General features: G+C 42.3%; 1 protein-coding gene across 2 annotated transcripts in view; it reads right to left on the bottom strand.

The window, feature by feature from the left end:
* RASGRF2 (Ras protein specific guanine nucleotide releasing factor 2) overlaps nt 1-14,273 on the bottom strand; it is a 252,292-nt gene that overhangs the window by 172,912 nt on the left and 65,107 nt on the right. For both annotated transcript variants that reach the window (XM_070465761.1, XM_070465762.1), the window contains exon 2: nt 5,833-5,939. In XM_070465761.1, the coding sequence (XP_070321862.1) occupies nt 5,833-5,939 (107 nt within the window). The remainder of the gene's footprint in view (nt 1-5,832; nt 5,940-14,273) is intronic.

Raw genomic sequence — 14,273 nt, 5'->3', positions numbered from 1 at the left:
TCTGACAGACGTTCTTGGTAAAGAAAGACAATATCTCAAACACAACATCCACCTCTTCAGCTTTTTAATAGTGGCAGTCTTACTGTTACAAGAAGAATACGAAATACGGCCTTGGGATTGCTTTAGGCTGTATAACATTACCATACGTTTCTGATTTCCTAGTCTTGTGGCTTTGCCGTGATACATAAAACATTTTCAGTTTTTCTATGTAATCACTCTTCGGACTGGTGAGGGACATCCCCATGCGCATTCCACAAAGTGCTAATTTTATGGGGATGACAGGATACACACGGTGGCCTTCAGTGTCAGAGAGATTTTGTATTTACACTTTGCTCCAAATTAAGCCTCTCAGTTCAGTTCAGTCACTCAGTCATGTCCAAGTCTTTGTGACTCCATGAACCGCAGCACGCCAGGCCTCCCTGTCCATCACCAACTCCTGGAGTCCACCCAAACCCATGTCCACTGTGTCAGTGATGCCATCCAGCCATCTCATCCTCTGTCGTCCCCTTCTCCTCCTGCTGTCAACCTTTCCCAGCATCAGGGTCTTTTCGAATGAGTCAGCTCTCCGCATCAGGTGGCCAAAGTACTGGAGTTTCAGCTTCAACATCAGTCCTTCCAATGAACACCCAGGGCTGATTTCCTTTAGGATGGACTGGTTGGATCTCCATGCAGTCCCAGGGACTCTCAAGAGTCTTCTCCAACACCACAGTGAAAAAGCATCAATTCTTCTGCACTCAGCTTTCTTTATAGTCCAACTCTCCCATCCATACATGTTTTTGTTACAAATGAGGTTACAAGCATTAGGTGTTTGGTGTGATTACCAATGGGGTGTGTGTGTGTGTGTGTGTGTGTGTATTTTAGAGGGAGAGGTGAAGAGACAGAGAATATGAACAACAGGCTGCCTCAGGCACATGTAATCAAAAGGACTATAGATAAAAACAGACCCAAGAAGCTGGATTAGAGCTTTCTTTAGTGGACAAGAGACAAGGTTTAACTGAAAATCTTAACTGGAGGATTAAGTTTCTCCACTCATCAAGTTCAGAACTGACAGGGTGAAAGGGCTGCGTCAAGCCCTAGCCAAACAAAACCTGACATGAGCTTTATGGGATGGAGTCACACGCTCAGTTCCTTTTTCTCTTGCAAATACCTTCCCCATGAAGAAAAACCTAAGGGCCACCTGCCATAGGCACACACAAAAGGGAGGAAACAGCACCGAGGGAGGGTGTGGAGTTTTAGCTGCGGAAGCTGGAGGCAAAGCAGGCAAAAGATAGCAGGACTGTCTCAAACAATGACAGCATAAGCAAGAGCTCTGCAGGTGGGCAAAGCCACACACACCCCATGGTGTGCAATACCAGGCACCACGTTCTCCGTGCCTCTGATGTTTCACAAGCCCTCCCCTGACTTCAGACCTGGTAGAAACCCAGAGCCAGCTCTCCCCTCAGGACACACCTGACTTCTCTAGGAGCCCCTGATGTTCATTCTCCCATACCTGACATACCAATGTGCAAGGAGACCCACCTGTATTGCCCGGTTCCCTACCGCCCCTTCCAGGCATTCATACCCCACAGTCCCCTGCAGAAGCCCTTCCTGGCCAGCACTTGTCATCCTGCCCCACAGTCCTCCTCTCAGTCATCATATCCCCTCTCAGGGAGTGACACCATCCAAGCTAGGGATCCAAGAGTTAGGTTAGATGCCACCCTGGTCCAACACTGTCCATTTCTAGGCGGGCACAAGATCCTTAGACGTCTACCCGCTACAACTCTGAAATACTTTCCACCTACCTCTTTCCCCAGCTGTCATCAACCAGGTCCTTCAGGTTTTATGCTTAGATCAGAATGGGAAAAGCCTTGGTACCTCTGGTTCAACTGGATCCTCTTCCAGGACATGACTACCTTCTAACCTCCAAGGTTCTGTTTGCTCAGGGCTCCAGCAGATGAAACTCGGAGAAAAAGAGCTGTGGACATTGTCATGTCAGCCAATAAGCCCTAAAGACCCGCAATCAACTGGATCAGTGCTTTTGATTATCATAATGTCTACCATAAAGAAGACTGAGTGCTGAAGAATTGATGCTTTTGAACTGTGGTGTTGGAGAAGACTCTTGAGAGTCCCTTGGACTGCAAGGAGATCAAAGTAGTCAATCCTAAAGGAAATCAATCCTGAATATTCATTGGAAGGACTGATGTTGAAGCTGAAACTCCAATACTTTGGCCACCTGATGCAAAGAGTTGACTCATTAGAAAAGACCCTGATGCTGTGGAAACTTGAAGGCAGGAGGAGAAGGGGACAACAGAGGATGAGTTGGTTGGATGGCATCACTGACTCAATGGACGTGAGTTTGAGCAAGCTCCGGGAGCTGGTGAAGGACAGGGAAGCCTGGTGTGCGGCAGTCCATGGGGTTGCAATGAGTCAGATACAACTGAGCGACTGAACAACAACTACAACAATGTCTACAACTGAATCAACCATGGTGGACAAATGTGGCTAAGAGAACAAAGAAATACCAAGTTACCGGAAATGTCTAAACCTCCAATACCTAAATAGTAAACCATTTCTAGAACAAGCACAAACTTCATTACTATTAAAATACTCTGGCTTCACCTCATCTCAACAAAAACAAGACTAAGCCTTGCTATCACCTTCCTGTGAACCAATGCCAGTAATACATGACAAAATGATATTTTAAATGTGCCAATTTCTAGAAATGTAATATCAACCAACTTTGAGCAAAACTGTAAAACAAGCTTCCTGGACAATGTCAAAGCTTCAAAATGAGAATATCAATTTCCAAAAAGATGTCTTCCTGGGCCAGATCTAAGGAAGAAAACATGCAACTGAACATGACAGGAAAGGACCTAAAGATCCTCTGAAAGCAAATCAAGTCAATCCAGCTCGGAAGTACAAAAGCCAGCCTTAAGAATGTGATTCTCATGACACCCCAAAGATAGAACACCCAGGCCAGTACTGATAAACACCCCAGGAAAAGAGGAGCAGTGATCAAGAGAAGGATTCTCAGCAGTCCCTGTTTCTGTGTAGTACCTACAGAAGGATCTGGAGCTCAGAAAAGAACTAGTCCCAGGCTAAAATACTCATCAGTTCATCAAAAGCTCATACTTAAAAAGAGGGATCAATAAAACCATAATTATTGAGCATCTGCTATTAAAAAGGCAGTAATACCAAAGTAATGCCATCAGGCTGTCCTCTAAAGGTGAAATGTTTAGTTACCAACCAGTTGTTTAATTAGCACAATGCCAAGCAAAAAGGGCTGACAAATTCTTTCTCTGAATCAGCCTCATTAACTTTCTGGCTCTGCTCATTTACAAACAAAGTCAGGATGAATTTCACAGACCCAAGTTTACACCAAAAACTTGACTTAATGAAATGTAAATGAAAAAGTTATTATCTTCTGTGATTTAGAAAGCAAGAATTTAAGAAGCATCTCAATGCAAAAAGTCAACTATAAAAAGTCAGGTGTAAAGCAGTCAGATTAAAAGGAAGTCATCAAATAATGGAGTCCTGGACCTCAAATCAAAGGAAAAGCAAATCTAATGGACCAAAAGTCAGGACGCCAAGAAAAATGATCAATTAATAACCAAATCTTCACATCTAAAAGAAAAGAAAATTTTTACCATTGGATTAACTAAACCACTAAAGTGGTTTCTAAAATCTACGCTTCCTGACAAAATCATGTAAGCCCTGGATTGATCATATGGCAGTCAACATCAAATAACTACTGACCTACTTACACATATATGACCAAGTTTTCCTGGTATACCAAAAAAACCTCTTACTTGAAATTTTACCACTTTAAAGTAATTCATACTCTATTTGGTTCACCACAATGTTTGCTTGGCAACTACAAAGGAATTTAGGCTGCTAATGGTACTCGGTTCTTCTAGAAAGATAAAAAAAATGGGCAAATACACGTGTTTTAAATTATTTACTTTATTTTAACTCTCAGGTAGAAAGGAACAGAAGTGGTCACAAAGACTGTGTCTGGAAATGACCCAAGGGTTCTACCTTGCCAACTTGATACTTCTTTCACCTTTGAAAACCTGACTTTCTTTCTACAGCGAGTCAGTCTGCATTAGCCTTAAGTCTGGAGCAAAACTGTCAGAGACCCTGAGAGTGAAGATGGCTAAGCAGTATGCCTGGATCCTGATGTTAGTAAGCTGCCTCGGGGTCCCCCTTGGTGAGCAGCATTTGGTCTTCAACCATGCGCATTTCAGAGAAATTGAAGGGAAGGAAAGAAAAGGAACTGAAATCTTTTGCAAGTAACATCTACTCTCAACCCTAACCTGATATTAATACACTTTCATCTTTGAACTAGAGGAAGAGACAAAGAGACAATAACGAAGACAAATACAATATAGAACATTGGTTAAAGGTTGTGGAGTCAGAGAGACCTGAGCTTGAGTCGAGTCCCAGCCCTTCCCTCTTCCTTTTAACCAGCTTTTTACACTTTGGCCAATATCTTAATCATCATGAATCTTTGTCTTCTCATCTGTAAAACAGTTAATAATACCCTACTGGTAGCTGGGAGGACTTTTTTTTTTTTTAAGATAAATATGTAGAGCACTTAGCATGCTGCCTGCCCCAGGGCAAGTAGTCAACATTATACAGTAGCTGAAGAAAGAAGAGGGGAAGGGGATGAAAGGAGGGAAAGGGAAGGAAGAGGGGGGGATAAGGGGCAAAAAAAGCCTTCAGGGTTCAAAGAACAGCCTACACTCACTCAGGACAGCACCTTAAATTCTTTATAATCAGTGTGAAAATATTTCCTGATGACCTACTACATAATCAGCACTGTGCTTCATTCAGAAATGAATGTGTCCCCATCCTCCTCCTCTCATGCTGTCTACAGTCCAGCTCAGGAAACAGAAATCACACGTGTGAAATATGTGAAAAATAACCCACATTGTACTAAGTTGTTAAATATTCCACATGTAATAAAGCAAGCACTGTGGTCATTTGTAGAAGGTGCCCAGTGAGCGCTGGCTTGTGGGGAAAGGGTGTGGGAGTGGGTGGTAGGGACAGACACAGATGTGAATGGACTTATAGAAGGAGGCGGGTCATGTCCGGCAAAGAAAAAGTCATGTGTCCCAGACTGACTTTCGCCCTGAAACTTGAAGCAGGGAGTCACGCTGGGGACAGGCAAAAAGCAGTGAGCACAAGGGCCATTCAAAGCAAAAATGGACAGGACTTTGGAACTGAATAAGAAAAATAAAAGAGAGAGGTCTGCCTGTGTCTCTTTCGGATTTCTCATTGCCGTTTGAGGCCAAGTGTGCTCATGTCTACCTTTCTGGTATTTCTTAGGAGAAAGCAAAAGCACACTCTTCTATCCCCCCAGATGGCAGCTGGCGTCGCCCCTTCTCCATAACCAGGCTGCACAGGGCAGGGTTTCCAAGTGGAGGCTCGGCTGGGTCTGTATCCCAGCGCCGCCACTCGCGAGCTGTGAGGCCTCAGGCACGCAAACTAACTCTCCGGGCCTTGATTTCCTTATCTGTAAAAGAGGGGTTAACCATGACATGCCTCTCACAGATTGTTGAGAGGATGAGTGAATCCAAGCATTTAACGGATTCCTTCATTGACAGGCACTTATAACAGAGCCTGGCACATAGGCCCCAACCCCGTCTTCAGTAATCGTTACTATTGCTGCATCCATTACCTTTCATCTTCAGCTAGAATACAGCCAGAGAAAGTGCAAAGAATCATCTCACACACGACTAAGGAGGAGATATTAAGGGGAAATTCAACTTGGAATTGCAAGCTCACCCAAAACTAGTACCAATGGTGAAACCTCAATGCAAGACCCGGACAATCCAGGGGCTCCCATACCTGGCTTGGTGAATGGCCTCCATCCACTCTTTACCATCCTGCTCCTCCTCACAGCGCAGCTCTAGTGGTTTCTGACCTTCGTGGCCAAAAAGAACAGTAAAGTAATACTGGAAAGAAAAAAAAAAGTTGCATTTAATTTTTGAAGCATAATAGCATAAAAACACAATATTTCCCTACAAAACATATACTATGCTTACAAAATGCATTAGCATTATGTAAATCAATTTCAAAATGTAATAACACTCCCAGTCTACTTGGCAATGATTTTGCACCTAGAAGACACCATAGATTGCATCTTGATGTTCCTCAGTAAGATTCAACTTACAATATCTCACATACAGAAAAGGTATTTGGTAAAATTCTATACAAACACATGATTAAAATTCTTTGTAAACTCGAAAGTGAAATTTCTGAACCTAATGAGGGATTTCTACCAAAAACTTACTATAAACAATTCAACTAATGGTAAATTATTACAAGCAGCCCTTCTTAAATCAAGAATAAGAAAAATGGCAACTATCACCACTTCTAAATACCAATTCTGTATAGAGGGCAACATAGAAAAATAAAGGAAAAAAGAAATGGAAAGCAAGGGGGGGAAATCATTTTGCACAGATGATGTAAGTGCCTATACTAAAAATCCACTGAAACGCTATTAAAATAAGAACATCCCTCAAAATTATTGGATACAAAATCAATTTACAAAATGTATTGCACTTTGGTATAATATCAACAAATAAGAAACTTAATTTTGAAAACACAGCATTTGCAATAGCAAAGAAATATAAACAGTCGAAGGACCTAAGAAAATAAGTTTATCACCTCTAAAGAAAAAATTAATCTTTAATTTCAATATATTCTAATAAAATTACCAATAGGTTTTTTTTGGGTGGAATTTGACGAAGTGAACCTAGAATCTGAGTCAGGGACGGGGAAGGTGTCACTTTAAATCAGTCTGTCTGAGGCGAGATGTATTAATTACCAAGTTGAGACTGTCTGGGAAGGAAATATGACTGGAGAACTTTTTATTATATGAGAATCATCAGAAAATATACTGGGCCTGCCCACAGTTTCATCCTGGGGCCTGAAAATGACCAGTCCCACACCGCTGCTCTGAGATTAGAAGCCAAAGATAAAACCCAAGTTCTTTCTGTTGTCCCACCTTACCAGCCCCTGAAAACTTCTCTTTATTCAATATGATCATTATAGGCTCATTTTCTTCAAAGAAATTAAAAATACTCAGGACAAAAGCTTTTAATCTATAATAACACTCAATCACTATTTTTTACACTTGAAACCAATATAATATCATAAACCATTTATACTATAATTTCAAAAATCCTTCAGGACAACAATCCTGGAGATAAATTCTTAAAAACCCTAGAATTTTCAGCACAATTTTACAAAAAAGGCAAAAACTTGCCAAGAGACTTCTTGTGTTACCTCGGCATATATCATCAGAAGACTTGCCTGTGACAGAATCCACTGCACTACCCCACAGACAGGCCTGAGCCCATAAATGACAAGCTGTCTTTAATTCTTAAACCTCTTGTCCAGCCAGAGGACTAAATGCTATGAACTAGAGGGAAATAACCTGATGAAAAGGCCACTGAGAAGGGGAAGAATTGAGTTTAGCACTGTATTCAATAAAGCTCCAGTTAAATTTGAGAGGAAAGGAATTGAAAGTCAACAAAATAACAAATCAGTGGTTTAAAGGGCAATCCTATAAGTGATGGCATTTCAGCAACAGCTGGCTACCATCCAAGGCCAGATGCCCAGTCCGGGAAGAGGAAACAATGAACCTGTTATTGAAAGGCTGCAACTAGCACCTCAACAGCAGCTGCTGCTTGGGAACCCAATTAAAACCCACCTTTAAAAGACAGCAAGGTAATTACATTAGCAGAAGTACATCCAAAGGTTAGACCATGTCTCAGGCATGCCAATGATAGAGTTTTGAGAGTACAGGTTACATTTCCAGGAGTTCACTTAACAAATTCAAATAATCAAAACACTATCTCTACATGTACCTGCAAATTATTCAGCCTAACTATTCATCAAAAAGCCTTCTTTGTGTGTTCTGGTCTTGCTCTGATATGAATTCAGTTTATGATGGACAAAACAGACACCTGAGTCCCAACTGACCTGAGAGAGCCTGGACCACAAGGGGCAGTAGCCACACACTTCAACATCAGATGATCAAGGCAGAACTAGGATAAATGCCAGACCCCTGTCAGCACCAGCAAGGACCACCCCCCAATGACTGATAAACATCCACGCAATCTCAAGGACAGGGAGCCCCCCATACTGAGATACTATCTTAGGGAGGCACCGAAGAAAGAATGAATTACTTTTTACTTAAATTGAAGAAAGTAGGGAAAACCACTAGACCATTCAGGTAGGATCTAAATCAAATCCCTAATGATTATACAGTGGAAGTGAGAAATAGATTTAAGGCACTAGACCTGATAGAGAGTGCCTGATGAACTATGGACTGAAGTTCATGACATTGTACAGGAGACAGGGATCAAGACCATCCCCAAGAAAAAGAAATGCAAAAAAGCAAAATGGCTGTCTGAGGAGGCCTTACAAATAGCTATGAAAAGAAGAGAAGCGAAAAGCAAAGAAGAAAAGGAAAGATATACCCATTTGAATGCAGAGTTCCAAAGAATAGCAAGGAGAGATAAGAAAGCCTTCCTCAGTGATCAATGCAAAGAAATAGAGGAAAACAATAGAATGGGAAAGACTAGAGATCTCTTCAAGAAAATTAGAGATACCAAAGGAACATTTCATGCAAAGATGGGCTCAATAAAGGACACAAATGGTATGGACCTATCAGAAGCAGAAGATATTAAGCAGAGGTGGCAAGAATACATAGAAGAACTATACATAAAAGATCTTCATGACCCAGATAATCACGATGGTGTGATCACTCACCCAGAGCCAGACATCCTGGAATGCAAAGTCAAGTGGGCCTTAGGAAGCATCACTACAAACAAAACTAGTGGAGGTAAAAGAGTTCCAAGTGAGCTATTTCAAATCCTAATAAGATAATGCTGTGAAAGTGCTGCACTCAATATGCCAGCAAATTTGGAAAACTCAGCAGCAGCCTCGGGACTGGAAAAAGTCAGTTTTCACTCCAATCCCATAGAAAGGCAATGCCAAAGAATGCTCGAACTACCGCACAATTGCACTCATCTCACAAACTAGCAAAATAATGCTCAAAATTCTCCAAGCCAGGCTTCAACAGTACGTGAACCATGAACTTCCAGATGCTCAAGCTGGTTTTAGAAAAGGCAGAGGAACCAGAGATCAAATTGCCAACATCCACTGGATCATCGAAAAAGCAAGAGAGTTCCAGAAAAACATCTATTTCTGCATTATTGACTATGCCAAAGCCTTTGACTGTGTGGATCACAACAAACTGTGGAAAATTCTGAAAGAGATGGGAATACCAGGCCACCTGACCTGCCTCCTGAGAAATCTGTATGCAGGTCAAGAAGCAACAGTTAGAACTGGACATGGAACAACAGACTGGTTCCAAATAGGAAAAGGAGTATGTCAAGGCTGTATATTGTCACCGTGCTTATTTAACTTATATACAGAGTACATCATGAGAAACGCTGGGCTGGATGAAGCACAAGCTGGAATCAAGATTCCTGGGAGAAATATAAATAACCTCAGATATACAGATGACACAGAAAGTGTTTATCTGAGGTTGTATTATCAGATATGCAATATCAATAACCTCAGATGTGCAGAAAGTGAAGAAGAACTAAAGAGCCTCTTGATGAAAGTGAAAGAGGGAAGTGAAAAAGCTGGCTTGAAGCTCAACATTCAGAAAACTAGGATCATGGCATCCAGTCCCATCACTTCATGGCAAATAGATGGGGAAACAATACAAACAGTGAGAGAGTTTATTTTGGGGGGCTTGAAAATCACTGAAGATGGTGACTGCAGCCATGAAATTAAAAGATGCTTACATCTTGGAAGAAAAGTTATGACCAACCTAGAAAGCATATTAAAAAGCAGAGACATTACTTTGCCAACAAAGGTCCGTCTAGTCAAGGCTATGGTTTTTCCAGTAGTCATGTATGGATGTGAGAGTTGAACTATAAAGAAAGCTGAGCGCTGAAGAATTGATGCTTTTGAACTGTGGTGTTGGAGAAGACTCTTGAGAGTCCCATGGACAGCAAGGAGATCCAACCAGTCCATCCTACAGGAAATCAGTCCTGAATATTCACCGGAAGGACTGATGTTGAAGCTGAAACTCCAATACTTTGGCCACGTGATGCAAGGAGCTGACTCATTAGAAAAGACCCTGATGCTGAGGAAGATTGAAGGTGGAAGGAGTATGGGACGACAGAGGATGAGATGGTTGGGTGGCATCACCGACTTAACGGGTATGAGTTTGAGTAAACTACAGGAATTGGTGATGAACTGGGAGGCCTGCGTGCTGCAGTCCACAGGGTTGCAAAGAGTTGGACACGACTGAGCGACTGAACTGAACTGAACTTTTTACATGACTGGAGCAGACTAAATTTACTATTCTCAGCAGCTGCTTTTTTCTCCACTTATTAACTATGGATGGGGTCTTAATGAAAAAGTTGGCTCAAATTTTTGGGAAAAAAAAAATGTTTGCACATCTAAGTGTAGTGAGGATAAGTATCTTAATACAATCCTGCTCACAATCTTACTCAGCTCCCTCCCAGCCAAACGTGACCAGAATTCTCTTCCTTAAAGATAAACCTGAGCTTTCATATCTACTTACAAAAACCCTCGTTCATATTCTCAAACTTAACACCCTACCAACTGGCCTTAGTCTCCATTTTTAAACTCATTTCTGCCTCTTTCCTCCTAAGTATGCCACACTCCAGCCAATCAACCCATCAGTCCCTCAAGGAGACAAGCTCTTTCCTCGGCCTCATGCTACTGATAGAGTACGTCTCTGGCGTCACCAGGCCTGGGTGTGAGTCCTGACTCCTCCAAGTGGTAACAACTTATGAGACCTTGGGCAGGTGACTACCCTTTCTGAGACTAAGTCTCTTCTAGCCAATGAGGCCAAAGACAGACTTACAGGACAGACTAGCTGACATATAATGCCTGGCACCCAGTAGGTACTTAACAAATGTTAATTCCCTTCTCTCTCAGAGCAAACCTTTGACTTGACGTTCTTATTCTCCAGTCCCTCTCCTACCTAAAATTCTTATTGAACTTTCATGTCTCGTGTCATGAACCGTCAATTCCACTAAATCTTTCCGAGGCTCCTTCTGGCAAAAAGGAGTCCCTCTCTCCTCTGTGGGGTCAGTTGTGGCTCAGCAGTAACAGAATCTGCCTGCCAATGCAAAAGATGTGGGTTCGACCCCTGGGTCAGGAAAATCCCTTGGAGAAGAAAATGGGAACCCAATCCCGTATTCTTGCCTGGAAAATCCCATGGAACCTGGTGAGTCCATGGGGTCGCAGAGTCAGAGATGGCTGAGCATGCACGTACGCACACACTCCTCTGTGTTTCAGTAACCTCGTGCACTCTGTCCTCACACAGCTAGACAGCTGTCCACACATGTGTCTCTCTTCCCTGTGGGACTTGTCCCTTTGTACCCAAACCCCTCAATAATGTTTGGTGAATAAATGATCATCATAAAGAAAACATGAGGTATAATCAACCTAATAAGTTTGCTTCAAGCAGCCACATATGACAATTTTATGACTGTATAATCACCTCTAGGTAGACACCCAGAGAAAAGATTTAGAAACATCACTAAAGCTACTAAATACATAGTTTTATCAAAAAAAGGAAACCAGAATATTATGATGTTCTTCATAATAGAAAAACAGTAAGTACAGATATGGTAGGTTGGCAGATTCACTAAAGGGTCTTACCACTTACCAACAGTAACCACAAAATACCAGAATGACAACACAATGAACAGGTCTAGGAAATTTAAACATTCAGGATCTTATTGGTATCTACCGTAGCTTTACATTACTTTTCATTTTCCATTTGTTTGCTTTTTATTATAAACGGTTTGCTGCTGTTTATGCTATGTGTTTTTGCAGAAAGAACAAACATAACCCAAGATGAGAACACAAGTTCATTTAAAACTCTGGTCCTTAGGCTTCTGCAAGTTAGAAACAAGTTTATGGCTATGACAGTGGCAACTGCAGGGGAATAATATTATAGGGCCACTTCCACTTCCTACATTTCTGTATTGGTTGGATCATTTACATAAACACTTATAGCTATATAGCCAACAAAAATATGCTCATTCCATTTTCAAATTGAGTCATTAACAATAAACACATATAGCTACATAATCAACAATAAAGATATTATCCATTTTCAAAACTATCCCTGCTGGCTCAGCAGGAAAGAATCTGCCTGCAACGCATTAGGTCCCTGGATCAGGAAGATCCCCTGCAGGAGGAAATGGCAACCCACTCCAGTATTCTTGCCTGGAGAATCCCATGGACAGAGGAGCCTGGTGAGCTGCAATCCATAGGGTCACAAGAATCAGACATGACTTAGCAACTAAACCACCACCAGGTCTTTATAGTACTACTTATATACCCAAGAAAAGTAAATGATGTTAGTCAAATCAGGGATGTTCAGAAAAGATTAAAAACCATTGTGGGTTTTCTTAAAGTATCAGTTAGAAAAATAACCTCTTTTAAACAAACTGCAGTACCATATGTATTATTATTTTGATGGCACTTCAGGGTTTTAAATCATCACATATATTATTGAAATTTTTCAGTTTTAGAGTAAAAGAACTAAAACCAACCCTCTCTGCAGCCTCTGAGGAAGATGATTCTCCTCAAATCCTCTTCCTACACTCGGCCCCTGTCTAGGAGGGGTGGGAGGACCTACAGGAACTAGTTATGGTCCCCTCTCAGAACCACACTTCTGACCTTGTGAGTCAGACAACGGATGGGATAAAGAAAGGGATGCCTTCCAAAGTTCCGACTTGGTGCCGTGCACCCCGGGGGCTGGTGAGCATGAGAATGCAGCAGTCGGGCATGGCAGTGCCTCTGTGACCACAGCACGGCTCTGAAGCCAGGCAGAGCTCTCCAGCCCGGCCTGGGCCTTGGGGTCTGGCCTTCCCAGTCTCCAGGAATGTGACTAACACTGCTGCGTGGCCCTCCGCAGCCCGGAGCACATTCTTCCCACAGCAGCCCCACATGTTGCTGTGACCATCCACCCCAGTCAGCAGGGAGACTCCAAGCATTCCTGGATGTGGAGACGGATGGAAACCATGGACAGCAATTCTCCAATCCAGGTGCGTTTCCCAAGCAACAATAAAGCCTGAGCTCATGTTAATCTTGCTATGATTCATTACATCTTCTTCTTTCTCCCTTTTCCCTCTCTTCTCCCTTCTGTTACTGCTTGTAGAGTGGAAATGAAACACATTTTAAACACTGGATACGTTGACAAAACTGAGTTTTCTGTGCCCCCATACTAATTTTCACTCCCAGGGGTTTGTCATTGCTGTTAAGTTGCTGAGTCGAGTCCAACTCTTTGGGACCCCGTGGAATGCAGCACACCAGACTTCCCTTTCCTTCACCATCTCCCAGAGTTTGCTCAAAGCACGTCCACTGAGTCAGTGATGCTATCCAACCATCGCATCCTCTGTCGCCCTATTCTCCTCCTGCCCTCAACCTTTCTTAGCATTAGGGTCTTTTCCAGTGAGTCAACTCTTTGCATCAAGGGTTTAAGTTTACCCGAACTGCTAACTATCTTTAATAGTCACAGGAATTTCAATTAATGTCCCCAGAACACGACTGGCCCTCTGTAAGAGAAAGGAATCCCATCCCTGAGCCCTAGAGGAACAGACTGCTCTAAATCAGGTTTATTGCCACTGCCCTGGCAGCGTGTGAGAGGGAGATGAGAGAAGACAGACTGAAAATAATAGGTGAGCGTTTAAAAACAGGAGGAGTTTTTGATACCATTCCCTTCCCTCCTCCTCCCTAGTATTCCTACTCTTTGGTATTTCCTGCCATTGAAATGTTACTTGTATCTATGGCCATACATGAACGTGCCCAATCTCATCTGAAACGTTACTTGCAAGAGACTTCTCTGCCCACTGCATCTGGTCACCATCATGCCACCAGTGGGGTACACCCTGAAGAAACGTCTAAAGCATTAAAACTGGGACCCAGACCTACTGGTCTCTAGAATAGAAAGCATTTCTCTCTCCTGCCTCAGGGACGGTGTTCATATAGTGCGATCATTTCTTAACCACAGCTCCATCTCATACTTTTAGCTTCAAAGAAGACTCTGTGTATATTAAAGGAGACTGAATTTTCCAACTACTTCATAGACACCATCTTTTCCCATCATGGCTATAGGCTGAAGCTCATTTTTTGTTGTTAAAACACATGTCAAATCTCCCAGCTATTACCAGGCCTTCTTAAGAACAAAGATCCAAGATGCTGAAGGCCTTCCC

The sequence above is a fragment of the Odocoileus virginianus genome, chromosome 3 (genome assembly GCF_023699985.2).
Source record: "Odocoileus virginianus isolate 20LAN1187 ecotype Illinois chromosome 3, Ovbor_1.2, whole genome shotgun sequence".
NCBI classification, from domain to species: domain Eukaryota; kingdom Metazoa; phylum Chordata; class Mammalia; order Artiodactyla; family Cervidae; genus Odocoileus; species Odocoileus virginianus.
The sequence above is the reverse complement of the archived record's forward strand: the minus strand, read 5'-3'. Positions and strand labels throughout refer to the sequence as shown.